We start from the raw sequence: 15,452 nt of genomic DNA on the forward strand, positions 1-15,452 counted from the left end.
TTGAAATGGAAATGGAAACAAGGATTGAAATTGAGATTGAGATACAATTTAATATAATCTCTTGGGTCTTGAGTCTCTATACTTCTGCTCTTTCTTTTCAATTGAAATTTCTGTCCATGTTCTTCTCCATCGACATCAACTTTTGGTTTTGGCTTCGGCTTTGCCTTTGGTTTTGACTTCTTCAACACCAAAGTGCGGCTAAAAAAACAAACGCTGATCAAATCAAACACAAGAGACAAGACACGCACCGTAGTCGGTCGTATCTGCGGCAGCGTTCGGATGTGTTCCCATATAAAAGCAAACGACGATATAGAAAAGTGATCAGTTCATGTTGCGATATCTTCACGATTCAACAAACTCTGCTCCTCCATAGAGAGAGAAGCGTCGTCGTTCACCGCGATTTGAATTTCGATTTGGACAAACAAATATTGTTATTTGTGTTTCTTGATAAAAATAAAGGATTCTTAATCCTTCAAAAAATTAAAAAAAAAAAACAAACAAACAATTGTGCAACAAAATACAAAGTGTTTTAAAATTCAAAAAAAAAAAATAAGTGAGAAAAATGGGACTGGAACTAACCGTAGTCCTTACAGGAACAATTTTAATCATCTTCCTTTATTTGTACCTCCGTATTGTTTACGAGTGCATTCGAAAAGTTCATATTACAAAAATCCAACAACCTAATAAAAAATCACTCACTGCAGCCGTTGCCGCAGCCACCAATAAAACATGTGACCTAAATAAAATATCACCCATCAGCGTCACGAAGACAACGATGACAGCGCCACCGACAACGACAACGCAAACAATGACGATGACATTGAAACAAGCCCCAGGGCCATTGCCATGGCCAGTTTTAGGAAATTTAGCATTGTTAGGACAATACGCTGTGCCATTTCAAGGATTCACCGAATTAGCTAAGCAATTTGGCGACGTTTATTCACTGACACTGGGCACAACACGCTGCTTGGTGGTTAATAATTTGGAATTGATTCGTGAGGTGCTTAATCAGAATGGAAAATATTTTGGCGGACGACCGGACTTTTTACGATTCCATAAACTTTTCGGAGGCAATCGCAATAATTGTAAGTTAAATATATTTTTATTTTATATACAAAAATATAAAATGTCGAATGTGATAAAGTTATAAGAAAAGGGGAAAGATCGGAATTGTTTTGTCTTTGATTTAGTTCCGATTCGAATTATAAAAATATTGCCCTTCGATGTAATCGGCGCTTTATGAGTTTTACTACTTTTCTTGCGGTGATAACGGTATGAATTAATGTCAGATTCGATGATATGATGCGTTAACCCACTGACGACACGACGGCAATCGTAAAAATTCTGTTAAATATTATACGATTATAAACAATAAATTTCAAGTTCAAGAATACGGAAATGCTAAACCATATCAATCATCAAAAATATTGTGCAACAACAGTTTAATCATAAAATAGTTTAAGATAGAATTGTTGTAGATTATTTATGTTAAAGATTAAAGAAAGGAAAAAGACCGTTAAGTTAGTGAGCAATTTAAAATTATCACTTAACTTAATGGTGTGATGAAAAAAAATAAATATGGTACACGTGTAATAATAAAGTAATGTAGTATTTTATTAACTTCCCATAGGAAGTTACTGTAACGGGTCCGATTTGTCAAATTGAAAATTTTGACATTTCTCGACGTTTCAAGTTCCCTAAAGTGGAAATAAAAGATTTTTAGACGTACCTTCGTACGTCCGTACGTTCGCAACGTTTTTTTTGTCTTCAATGGCTCTCAAGAAAATTGCGTGGGTGATTTTTTAACCATAGCAGTTTGAAAAAAGGTGAAAAACAATTTTTTGCAACGAAGAATAATGTTTTTGACATCTGATAAAATTTTGAGAAGAATCAAATTGACAGCTTTTTCTATAAAAATAAAAATCTAAAAAAAAAATATTACTCAAATTTGGTAAAAATTAATTATCGATTCAAATATCTTTTCAACAACTTGAAACTAAGGCCTTCTTTATCTTATAAGAAATATTGTTTTCAACATTAGGACAAATTTGACAGTTAAAAAATTAGTAAAAGTTGGTAAAAATTGATTTTCGACTCAAATATCTTTTCAAAACTTTGAGATATTGGCTTTAATTTACTTTTATCTTTTAAAAAAATATTGTTGTTAACATTCAGTAAAATTTTGAAAAAAAAAACACTTGACAGTTTTTTACAAAAAATTAAAACCTAAAAAAAAATAATAAAAGTTGGTAAAAATTGATTTTCGACTCAAATATCTTCTTAAAACTTTGGCTTTAATTTACTTTTATCTTTCAAAAAATATTGTTGTCAACATTTAGTAAAATTTTGAAAAAAATCGAATTGATAGTTTTTGTACAAAAATTAAAAACCTAAACAAAATTTTACAAAAGTTGGAAAAAATTGATTTTCGACTCAAATATCTGTCCAAAAATTTGAAATATTGGCTTCAAACTAATTTATCTTATATGAAATATTGTTTTCAACATTCGATAAAATTTTGAAAAAAATTGAATTCACAGTTTTTTACACAAAATAAAACTCTAAAAAAAAGAACAATACTAAAACTTGGTAAAAATTTACTTTTTTACTCAAATAGCTTTTCAAAAATTAAAAATATTGGCTTCAAACTTATTTTATTTTACAGAAATTATTGTTTTCGATATTCAGTAATTTTTATATAAAAATCCAACAGTCCATTTTTTCATAAAAAATAAAATCTACAAAAAATAGTACGCAAATTTGGTAAAAATTGATACGAGTACATATAGACAAACTTTTAAGTAAGACAAACCGACAGACGGGATGTGAAGTTATCAGTGTGGGTCGCATCGCCCTGGCAATGATGTTTGATGTTTTTCGCTTAATATTACGTATCAACTTTTAAATGCTATACGAAAAGCTAATGTTTCTTGAAATAACAAAGAGATGGATTTAAAAACGTTAGATTCGCGGTAATGTGTGGGCAGCCTAAGAACTATCACTCCGCTTTTATAATAATACTAAGGATATGCATATTCTTAGTATCTTCCTCTCGAAGACTTTAAGTTTTTCCATTGCAGTTTTTGATGTGGTGAAGCATATCGGAAAACTGTAGGTGACAACCGGTCTTGGCAGCTGTTTGTATATCAACAGTTTCGTTAGTCTGCTTAATCCAGTTTTCTTCTTCAAGAGAGGTTGATCTCTATGGAGTGCGATGTTAGCTTTCGTTATCACAGCCTTAGAGTGTGGGTTGAAGCGTGGAAGTGTATTCCCAGGTATTTGGCGTTCTTCTTTGGTTTAATCCTTGATCCATCCGGAAACGTCAGAACAAGGTTTCGGGCCACTGCCGCCGATCTACAAAGGCTGTTGTTGGTGACGGGTCTCCGGAAGCATACCAGTTCCGATTTAGAGGTATTTATCCTTATTTCCCACTTCTGGTAATACTCGTAGAGTCTGCTTATGTGTGCTTCTACTCTTCGGGCTGCGATCGTAGGAAACATGGAGGACGAATAGGTGAGTGAGTCATCCGCAAACAGCAGATTCTCACAATACGTTGGCACTGGCTGGTCAGATGTCATGAGGCTGTAGAGGAACGGTCCAAGTTTTGATCCTTGGGCGACTCCCGCCTTTACGTCTTTAATTGTTGACTTGCAATTGTCGATTTCTACGAAGAAGTTTCTGAAAGAAGGAAAAGAATTGGCTGTGGGTTATTAAAAAATTCAGAGCTTATGGATGAGGGCCTCAATCCATACGCTTTCGAAAGTTTTCTCGACGTCCAGAAAGCATCCAACTGTGGCTAGGTGGCTATTGAGAGCGGCGGTGACGTCGGACTGAAACTTTAGGAGTGAATGGATCGTTGAGTGAGCTTTTTGGAATCCAAACTGCATGTCGATTATGATGTTTTGTTCGTTGCAGAATTTCTTCAGCCTCCTTAATATCACTTCTTCCAGAATTTTGTTGAACACTCCAGTAGCAATACTTCTTAGCACCTCATATCACAGGTTGACTCAGTAAAGATTAAGGAAGGATTGTGTGTTTCAAATTTTTGAATGTACAGCTTATTTTAATTAAAATTCTGACTGCCCAAAAATCTGCATAACCAAAAAGTAACATATCGTTGTCGCTGGGAAAGCAGAGTTCAATTAGTCAAAACCTTATTTGAATTTTAAATTTACGTTTTTTTATTTATAAATTTTAATCGAAAATTATAGAAATAATTTATTTTATATGAACGGTAAATATTAAACAATTTATTGTTACGAGCTTAACAATTTACTAGTTAGGGGTTTGCTTAATATTCAGCAATTTATTAAGGGAGTCCAACATTTTAAACTTTTGCTAGCTAGTTAATTGATAATCGCCTTTTATTAAAAAACAAACATCCAAACACGCCTAAAAAGTGACAGATCGTGAAAATAAATATACCAACTACGCTTAAACAGACCTATTAATTGGAATTCCAAAAATTAGATACATCACATTGGGTAGGTTCCGGCGACATAAGGGACTTGAAAGTAAGGCAAGTTTCTAGTAACTGATTGGCTAGCTGCAAAAAATTACCTTGTAATTAAGGAAACTTTAATGGAAAGTTGACTGGAATGTTAGTCAAGAAAAATCTCCCTAACTATCAATTCAAATCAGCTTATGTCAAAATTACAGTAAACCATGTTCTTTCATTCAATTCAAAGTTAAACTTTATTTCTTTATGATTTTTGTATTTTCTGACCAATTTTATTTAATGATTTGTGGAAAAGGGTTCCTTGTCAAAGTGTTTTGTAGACAATATTGTTTTTGGTAGTTTTTGTACGATGAACTGAAGGTAGAAGTTAGTGAAGTAAGGTTTTGAATTTGAAATGTATGACACTTGAAAAAGTAACTAGCAGCCTTGTTCAGAATTTGCGTTCAAAGGATGCAGTTGACTGCAAATTAAGTCCCTTATGTTGTCTGAACCTGCCCATTCTCAGCATATTCATATGTCAAAAAATGTATTAACAATTTACTAAATCGTTTAAAATTTTGTGCCAATAATTTTTGTCTATAAAAGTTTCAGTACTTGAATGTGAATTTAATGAACGAAAAATTAAATTTTTGACTTATGTCACTTTGTTTTTATAGTGATCTTAAAATTTCAAGACAAATCTGGCTTCAATATATGTAAATTTGCTGATGTAAAAGAATTTAATAAAAAAACTGGCTTTGTGGGCACTCTAACAAAATTTTAACTTAAGGGGCCGGTTATACATAGCTATCAGTAAAATCCATCAAAAAAAAAATGTTTGTTTTTAGTTTTTGATATTGTTACAGATTTATTTCGATTGATGCAATAAGTTGAATCCTACTCGTACATATATTGAAGTATTTTTTTTCAAAAAGAAATAATGCATTTAAAGTTTTATTTAAACTTTTTAATGATGGAATTTCATTTTACTGAACAGCTGACTGTCAAAAGCCAAAAAAAATCAATTTCGCTTTATTGTCGGTGTTCCTATTTTTTACTGTTCCGATCACATCATTAAACATTTTACTGATAAAAGCAACACTAAAAAATTGTCTGAAACGTGAAGCCCAAACTCTTCAAATAGAAACTTCAAAGTGGCATTTAATTTAGTGACGTAAATTTACTGATTGCTATTAATGCTCATCAGTAAAACATTTTAGATTCTTCCTGTTTTATTTTTTTTTTTTGGATTTTACTGATAGGTACTGATATCATTGAAATCGATTCGGGAAAATTTTTAAAACGATTATGACTAAGTTTCCCTTCGATTAGAAATGAAAATTATATTCAGATCGATCGAAAATCACACAAAGAATTTTTTGGAAAAAAAGGGTAATTTCGCATTTATTTTTCTCTGAAAATGTATTTTTCTATTTTCCGGACGGAAATTCATTTTCCGGAACAGCTGATACGCACTGATTTGTGTTCCAATTTCACACAATTCCAATGACATATTTCTGTGGATTTCAATCAGGAAATTTCTGTCAATGACAGAAACTTTTAATGATAGCTATAAACGACCTGTCAAGAAAATTCCAATGTTTGTTTTCAATGATGAAAACCAATGATAGCTATACTGGCGTCTAAATATCAAACTCCAATTTAGTTCTGTTCATAAAAGGTGGCCTTGAAGTTAAACTTTAAAACTTTTATTTAAACAAACTAAATTTCTAACAAAGCATCAAATTCTTTTAAGGCATACATTTGAACTGATTTATGTTTCAATTTCACAAAATTCCAATGACTGATTTCTGTCAGAAAAAAAGTTTTCGGTTGAATTTCAATAAGGAAAAAAAATTCAAATGATTGGTTTCGATGATGACAACCAATGATAGCTTGAACAGGTCCCTTACTCTGTTTTTTTTTTTTTAATTAACAAGCACTGAAAATACATATTTTAAAGTGGGCGTCTTTTTAATATACAGTGATGTATTTTTCATTATTTTGTTCACATTCACATACATACCTCAAACTTGTTAAATCAATTAAATTAAATTTTCCTGTTTATTCTGAAACGGTACTATGAAGTTTATCAAATGTTTAACTCAAGCTAATTAATATTAGAAGTACATGTAGAATACCGAATCCTTTGCGAAGAAGGCGTTTAACTTTTCTGTATATGAACTCAGCGAAGAATTTTAACTATTTCAACCGTAATACATCTTGTATTGTAAGTAGAGATTTTGTGTACTCCATTCTATTTTATAAATGCTTAAAGAGATATTGATTTTAAATTTTAAACGATATAGTAAAATGTAAAAGCTGTTTTTAACAATTTACTATGCTTAAAATATGATTTACTTAATTTTAAACATCTTAACGTGTATTTACAATGTGCTTAAGTTAAAATCAAGGAATGGTAACTTTGACATTTAACAATTTCCTAAATCGATAAGACATCTGTACAATTGTACTCCAATTAGAACTATTTTTTAAACCTTCCAAATTGTTTAAATTCGTACGTATATACCTAAGCTATGTTTACATTGCTCCTCTTTTGAAGTAACTCATTTTTTTCTCTTATTGCTTTAATTATTTGATTTTGATTTCACTAGGTGGTCTAAAAAAGATATGGAAGTGGATAATACGAAAGGAGAAATACCAATAGATCACCTAGAACTGATTTATGATCTAATCGATTCTGAAGGGTATGTTCGTTTGGTTTGTTTAGCTGGAAGTTTTTTATTTTCTCATTGCAATTGGTTGATTTTGTACACTTCAACCTGATTCTGAAATCATATTCAAAAGCATAAATGTTGTAGGATTCGAAAAACTAATTGAATTTTGTCATAAGTTGTCAAAGAACTGTCAAGGAAATGTATTACCAACTTAAAAAATAAATCAATGGAACTGTTTCGGCCTAAATGTGTGTTGCTCGTTCAACGGCGGCCGCCTCTTGACCTAAACTTTTAAAATTAATTTTAAATCCTAGAATAATGGAAAACATAGTTTGAAAATCAATTAAATAAAAACATTCCCTCAATGAAATGTAATTAGCAGACGCCATTTTGTTTTACCGGAAGTTTATATAAAATATGTAAAGCACATATACATGCATACATATATCTATATTAAACGTCAGACAAGTTAAACAGCAATAACAACAACAACAGCAACAATTTTTTGAAGTTCAGGGTCGCCATTAAAGAAAGGAAATAGATAATCGCATAACAAGCGCGAGTCAGGTTTATTATGCATGCGTGAAATGCAATTACCCCTGCATTGTGCGTGTGAAATAGGTATGGCTATGGGCTTGAGCTTGGGCTTGGACTTGGGCAACATTCGTATACATGACGAAGATGGCTGATGGATATGGATTCGTAACTCGTATATAACGGTATACGAATGATAATGAATGCGAATGAATGTGCGTGGAATCCCGCGAAGAAGCAACTCGCTTTGCGTTTTGCTGCAGAGAAAAAGAAGACTACTTGCTATCGTTCCACTTAACCGAGTTTACATTTTGCGTGCTGCTGCAACATAACAACAAACAACAACTATTCAAGGTCATTTTTGTTTATCGATCAAAACCGCATTTAATCCAATTATGGAAGTATAGGAATTAAGTTGCACGAGAGTCACTCGCACTCTCGAGTGCAAAAAAGAAGACATATCAAGATGCACTCTACGTCGCGTCGTCGTATGCGCGTCGCTGCGTTTGAATGCACAATGCTTCTTTTTTTTTTCTTGTGGACCCGTCACCCGTGTTGTATAGCGTTGTTTGGTATGCAAAATTAGTGCGCATCTTTGATGTCCGAAGTCCAATCTGAAACCACACTCTTCACTACAAGCTGCGTTCTTTAGCTTAGCCGTAAGGGGTATAACTTGTAATGCAGATTGTGTAGACTTCGTCCTTGAATTGAGTAGAGCACTACTTGTTGTGTCCATATACTTGATGATTAAGGCCCCTTTTGCACTTGAAACGACGGATGTACCAATAAGAAGTGCTGCGGCACATAAATTTGGTTTCATTTAAGGCCCCTTTCGTACTTGCGTGATCTGTCAGTCGAGGCGGTCTCACCCATATAAGATTCTTGTTTCTTGGTTAATTCATTGGGCGATATATGAGACAAGCAAGTACAAACTTATCTTAACTCCTCATTGAGTATCATTCAGTGGAATTTAAAATGGGACACTGTCTGGAATTGACGTATAAATAATTTGTATAAATGAATAAAATACTTCAAATTCGCACCTTTAAGTCCGCAAATAGCAAATATACTTATGTATATGTATATGAACAAAAAAACGACGCAAAAGTTAGGTCGAATAAATTCGTGGATCTTGTTACGAATTTCAATGCGGTATTTGTTCTTATTTTTTTTATTTTTCAATTGTGAATGGATATTCTTTTGTTTTTGCAAACTCATCCCTAGTCAAAAAAAATATTAACGATGTTAACGTATACGAAGGCGTCGCGACGCCCGACGCAAGTCATTTTTGTTACACTTTCTTTCTTTATGTCTGGAATATAAACATATGTACCTTGCCGAGATATTTGATCATGCGAGCGATCGTTTATATATTTTTTTTTATTTATTATTTCCGATGCGTAGAGAATATGAAATGTGATATTGAAGTTTTAATTTGGTATTTTTACGCAAAATAGGTGAAATTTTTTGGGAAATAAAATTAAATCGAGCAATTGGTTTTGTATTGCTTTTTATCAAAAACTTTAAAAACATACATACCTGCATACATAGCTTAGCCTCTGTAGAGCAATATTTGGTGTCTTCCTAAGTTTCAAATTAACCAATTTATAAAACAAAATGGTGAGAGTTTTGTCCGTACAATTCCGTAGGGAAGCAATTTTTTAAATATTCCAGTCAAGTTCAAAATAAATCTAGTTTTACCTTCTTGGATTTAAATATCCACATTTTGGAGCTAAATTTACTAGATATTGTGATTTAATTCACAATAATTGTTAGTATGGCATCGAGGTGCCAAATTTTTGACAACATTGGAACGGACTCCATCATTGAGTTATCGGATGATGATCTTCAAATCAATATCAATTAAAAGTATTTTTTTTAATTTTTAACGAAACACTACTCAAAATAAAAGTCTATTTTTGAGAAATAAAAAACAACAATAAACGTTGAGCCCGTGACAAAAAGATAGTTAAGATATTTATGGGATTATCCTGATTGAACATTTTTTTGACAGCATTATGTCATTACCCTTGTTTTGTTGGAAAATCTATCAATAGTATAGTAGGATTTTACACGAATAACAAAAACAATATCCGTAGTATGAAAACTACCGATAAAAGTTGAACTAGAATCTTACTACGGATGGGTTTTTGACATTTACACGAGTCTAGAATGGATCTTATGTGATTTTGTTTCTTAAATGTTGGTACGATTGATACTGCATTTGTATCTCGATGGCTGTGCTCGTTGAGTAGTTGTGCATTTGGAATCAATTTGTTACTGTTGATATTATTTAGTTTTGTTAGTGAAAATGGACTAACCGGGCTTATTTTTTGCAAATATAGTGTTTCGATGTTTCTTATGAAGTGCAATAGAGATAGTTTGATTCGTGGTAAACAATGAAGAACTGAATAGTTCAGCACCGTATGGGAAGCTTCAGAAGACATAAGGGACTTGAAAGTTAGGCAAGGTTCTAGTATCTAATTGGCCATTTGCCAAAAAATTACCTTCCAATTAAGGTAACTTTAATGGAAATTTGACTGGAAAGTTAATCAACAAAAATCTCCCTGACTATCAATTCAAGTCTACTTCTATCAAAATGACAGTTGATAATTTTTTTCATTCAACTGAAAGCTGAACTTTATTACTCTATGATTTATTTATTTTCCGCACAACTTCATTAAATGCTTTCTGTCAGAGGGTTCCTTGTCAATTTGGAAAAGAAATAACTAATATTTCCTTGAATACAAAATACAAATCCTGGTGGACTTGTAGCTTGTAAGTAATATTTCCTTGCCTGAGGAGTGGTTTTAAGACAGTAATTTTGTTGGTACTTTTTGTTCTATGAACTTACAAGTATAGAGATTTGCAAAGTTAAGTTCTGAATTTGAAATTCATGACGCTTGAAAAACGTAACTAGTTACCTTGGTCAAAATGTACGTTCAAAGAATGAAGTTGACTGCAAATGAAGTCCCCATTACACAAACATGCAAATAAACAGACCATAATGCATTATCTGTTAAACCAACTCCTCCACACAGGTTTTTCTTTACAAATTTTGACTCGACTCCGATCACTGACCGCAATCGAGGATCAAGATCAATTTAGGTATGTAAAGAGTTGAGGCAAGCTTCAAGCTCGCTTTAACACAACATGCAGTCTACGAACAAACCCCCTCCTTGAAGCAATTGTTAAAAGAACTTTTTTATAGAATTTCCAGATGTTTTCTTACCATTTCTTCTTGAGAATTGTCCATTTTATTAAGTTTTTTTGCTAAGTTAATTGTAACTTTTGATTTTCATTAAACTTTCTTCTATTTATGTTTTTTTTATTATTATTCTGACAGACCTTCTTTCAGCTGTACCAACTTTTAAATACAAAATTTGGCTTCTGTCGATGGGTTTTCTTGGGAATTTTCTACTATACAATTTATAGAATGCCAAAAAATATGGGTATTGGAATTGTATACGACTTGAAATACATATCAATGTAACAATTTGTTTCATTTTTAAACGAAGATAAAATCACATATTCAGAAAAATAAATTTCTTCAGGAAAATAGAAAAATGCCTTTTAAGGGGCGAGTTATATTTTCAATATTGAAATTTTTTAGAGAGGTTAGTTTGTTATGGCTTTCATTAAAAATCTCTGTCATAGTACACAAATTTCCGGATCGAAATCTGCATTTGAGGTTAGAGTTGATCATTGAAAGTTAAACTGACTACTTACTTACCTTAGATGGCGCTACAGTCCAGGGAAGACATGGGCCTAAACCAACATGCGGCTCCAGCCAGCTTGTTCCATATCTAGCTGTTTCCAGTTTCTCACGCTCAATTGGTTGATGCCTTCTCTCACCTGCGACCGTCCCTTGAGTCGCAGTCTTCCTCTTTATTGCGACGTCTTTCGGAATTGGATTCGAACACTCTTCAGGCTGGGGCGTTTCATAATACGGCAGAAAGGATCTTATCTATGGAATCTTCAGGAGACCCATGCCTCTGTAGTTGACGCAATTTAGAGGGTCTCCATTTTTTCTACCAATTAATCGCCTGCTTCTGTGGTGACCGCGTTCATTTTCATTTTTCTAATACATTTAGATTAGACATTAATACAATTCCATTGTAAACAAGCCTGAATTTGCTCGTGATGCTTTCACAATCTTCATTGTATCAACTCTGCTGTAGCTCTTACAACCGCCGAACAGACATTAAAATAAATAGAAAACTATGCACGTCTAAACAAAAAAAGATTATTTCACTCTTGTTACTAAAAAATCTGACACGTAATTTATTCTTAGACTTAGAGGAAATCAAACTGTTGTTTCGTTGTATTGTGTTCATACAAAAAGTTTTCCAATAAGAGGTTTGATTTTCAAGATTTTAAAAAGTCCGCTATTTGGGGAGCTGTCATCTTTTGAAACTTGACAACTTAAAACTACGCCAGTATTAAAATGGAACAATACACAGCTACAGTCCACAAAACTAAAGTTTAATTTCTGAAACACAAACACGCTTCAGTTTTGCTTAAGCCTGCTTTGAGGTTGCTTTGAATGTCACTTCAAATAATTTATAAAATGGCACTTCTGTCATTAGCAGCGGTTATTTTTTATCGAAATAAAAAAAATGAGTTTTTAAATCGAAAAAATTAGATTAATCACGTAAGTAGATTACACAGCCATTAATAACCGATGGGAATCCCTCCAAAAGCAAAGTTATTTTGTTTGTTGACTTTTTTGAACTGCCAGACAAATCAAATTTGAACTAGAGCTTTCGTTTGGAGTCACATTATGTAACATTACATTATTTCCTTACGATTGTCAAATGAATCGTGAGGTCGAAGCTTCATTGTGATAGTTTGCATTGAATTTCTATGTCTGAACTCGTAAACGTCAGGCGAAACCGAAGCTGAAGCGTGTTTGTGTTTCAGCCATAAGAGATTATTGCTGCTATGGCTTGAAGTGTTGACAAAAACCTAGGTTTTTTTATTCTATGTCGAATTCGGCATTCCCGAACACCGAATTTTGCATAAAGTCTTGCGTCTTTAGTCTATTTAAGTCCAGTTTACATAAGGACTCAACCCTCTCGATCACTAGCAGCGTCGTATCTTTGCGAATTTTCAAGGTGGCCGGAATTGAAAGACATTGACGGACGAAGTTTTGAACAAGACGAAGTGCTACATAATACACAAACAAGCAACGTCTGTGAACGCCCGTACCAATTGCCAACGACAACCTTAAGTTTAATATTTGATTGGAATATTTAACCTAAGTTTTGTAATTTGACACTAACTGTCTAAAGATTTGACATGTTCTTCGCTAGAATTACTTTATAAAAACATAGAAATTCTTTAAACTTTTTTGATTCTTTTAAATGCTTTATAAATCTTACTAAATCTTTCTTTTTTGTTGTATTTTCAGCTCTAGCCTTGTGCGATTGGTCACAGCTGCAACAAAAACGTCGCAACTTGGCTCGCAAACACTGCTCACCACGTGACGCTTCAGCTTATTACTCAAAAATGAGTGAAGTTGGTTGCTTTGAAATTGAAGAATTCATGGCTCGCCTTGAACAAATTATCATCCCGGGACAAGACTACCAATTCAAGCCTCTTATTCAACAGACTTGTGCCAATTTGTTCATAAAATACATGTGCTCAATTCGATTTGATTATGACGATGTAAAATTCCAAGGAATCGTAAGATCATTTGATGAAATCTTTTGGGAAATCAACCAAGGTTATGCTGTGGATTTTCTACCATGGCTGGTGCCATTCTATTCGGGACACATGAAGAAAATAGTCAATTGGTCGACGATGATACGTAAATTTATCTTAGAACGGATTATTAACGAACGTGAACGTCATATTGATGTCGATAAACCGGAAGTTGATTTTACTGATGCTTTGCTCAAGGTCTTGGCTGAGGATGGTGACGTTGAGAGGGAAACTATTATTTTTATGTTGGAAGATTTTATTGGCGGTCATTCGGCTGTGGGGAATTTGGTGACACTTGCTCTGGCTTATATTCTCCGGAACCCTGAAGTCGCGGAAAAAATTCAAAATGAAGTCGATTCGATAGCCGGAAGTGAAAATAGGAGAGTCACCATGATGGACATGGAAAATATGCCGTACACAGTTGCTACAATCTATGAAGTTCTGCGCTACTGTTCGTCACCAATTGTGCCTCATGTGGCAACAGAAGATGTTGCCATTGCTGGTTACGGAGTGACAAAGGGAACAATAGTCTTTGTCAATAACTACGAATTGAATACAAGTGAGCGTTATTGGAATCAACCAGAGAAATTTCTTCCTGAAAGATTCATTGAGCCAGTGTCACAATCTCAAGCGAAACCAAACCAAACGTCAAATCAGGTGCCAAAGTATCAAATTCGTAAGAACATTCCACATTTTTTGCCCTTCAGCATCGGCAAACGGACTTGCATCGGACAAAATCTCGTTAAAGGCTTTGGCTTTGTCATGGTTGCCAACATTTTACAAAAATATGACATTTCATGCAGTGACGTCAATTCGATAAAAACATATCCGGCATGTGTAGCAGTTCCGCCGGATACGTATTCCATGTGTCTTACGCCTAGAAAAAATCGTTAAATTAACTAAATTAAAAGTTTTGTATTTATTTTTCGATCAATTCTGAGATCGTGTAAACTTTATGCTCGAATTAATGATACCTATAATTTTAATTGAAATCATTTCAGTAGAAATGAAATTTTAGTCATTTAAAATATGAACAAATTAATAATTTTGTATGTTGTACATATATGAATATAATATAGACGAGAGTGGCTTCCTATAATTTTCTTCAGGACACATAGGGTTTAATATAGTTATTTAAGTTAAATTCTATTTAATTTTAAATTAGTAATAATAATCTACAACAATAAGACTGCGTTTAAGAGAAAATTGAAAAAAAAAAATAAAGAATCTAGACTAAAATACTTTTAAATTAAAAATATTTTTGTACAGAGGCTTTAAATTTTAGATTTAAGTGAAAATAAAATCTGTTCAAATTATTATGATGTAAATAAGTTTATTTGATAAAAAAAAATTAATAAATAGTAATAAAGAATTTAGAGTGAATAGCGTGAAAAACGCTGATCACATGTAAATAGAATTTTGAAGATTGGCTAATGTTATTTTTTGGGATATTCCCTTGAAAATTGTTAAGTTAACATTTTATCAGACAGGGAACTTTTGATGTTGACGAGTTTCGTTGATGGAAACAACTTTGAGGAAAATTTTAGTCACTAAAATTTCATTAAGGTTGTCTTTGAAATTCCAGCTTTCAGGTTATCCGTTTAGACAAACAATTTGTAAAAATTATAATATTGGTTGTAAGGCGTTACTTCCTTACTTATTTAAGGTGGGGCTACAGTCCTGTGTGAACTAGGGCCTCACCCAACAAACTTCTCCATCTAGCTCGGTCCCTAGCTTGATGTCTCCAGTTTCCCGCTCCAAGTTGGGTGAGGTGACTTTCCACTTGTGTGCGCCACCTGATCCGCGGTCTTCCTCTACTGCGCTGTCCGGTGGGTGTGGATTCGAAAACTTTCCCGGCCGGAACATTGGTTTCCATGCGCTCTACGTGACCCAGCCATCTTAGTTGTCGGACTTCTGGCTAAGTCTACGTCGCTGTACAGCCCGTAGAGCTCGTCATTCCATCTTCTCGTCCACTCCCCCTCGATGCATACGAGACCGTAGATCACACGAAGAACTTTTCGCTCGAACCGACCCAAGGTGCTTTCATCCGGTTTTTTCATAGTCCATGCTTCTGCACCGTATAGCAGGACAGGGAA

The 15,452-nt window shown here is 33.5% G+C and overlaps 1 protein-coding gene across 1 annotated transcript; it reads left to right on the plus strand.

Moving 5' to 3' along the window:
* The first annotated feature begins 267 nt into the window (after positions 1-267).
* LOC129940155 (cytochrome P450 307a1-like) lies at positions 268-14,565 on the plus strand. The gene is made up of 2 exons (XM_056048405.1): positions 268-1,085; positions 13,064-14,565. The coding sequence occupies exons 1-2, from the start codon at positions 563-565 to the stop codon at positions 14,248-14,250; spliced, it is 1,710 nt and encodes a 569-aa protein (XP_055904380.1). The 5' UTR covers positions 268-562; the 3' UTR covers positions 14,251-14,565.
* The last annotated feature ends 887 nt before the right edge of the window (positions 14,566-15,452 follow it).

The sequence above is a fragment of the Eupeodes corollae genome, chromosome 1, assembly GCF_945859685.1.
Source record: "Eupeodes corollae chromosome 1, idEupCoro1.1, whole genome shotgun sequence".
In the NCBI taxonomy this organism is placed as follows: Eukaryota; Metazoa; Arthropoda; class Insecta; order Diptera; family Syrphidae; genus Eupeodes; species Eupeodes corollae.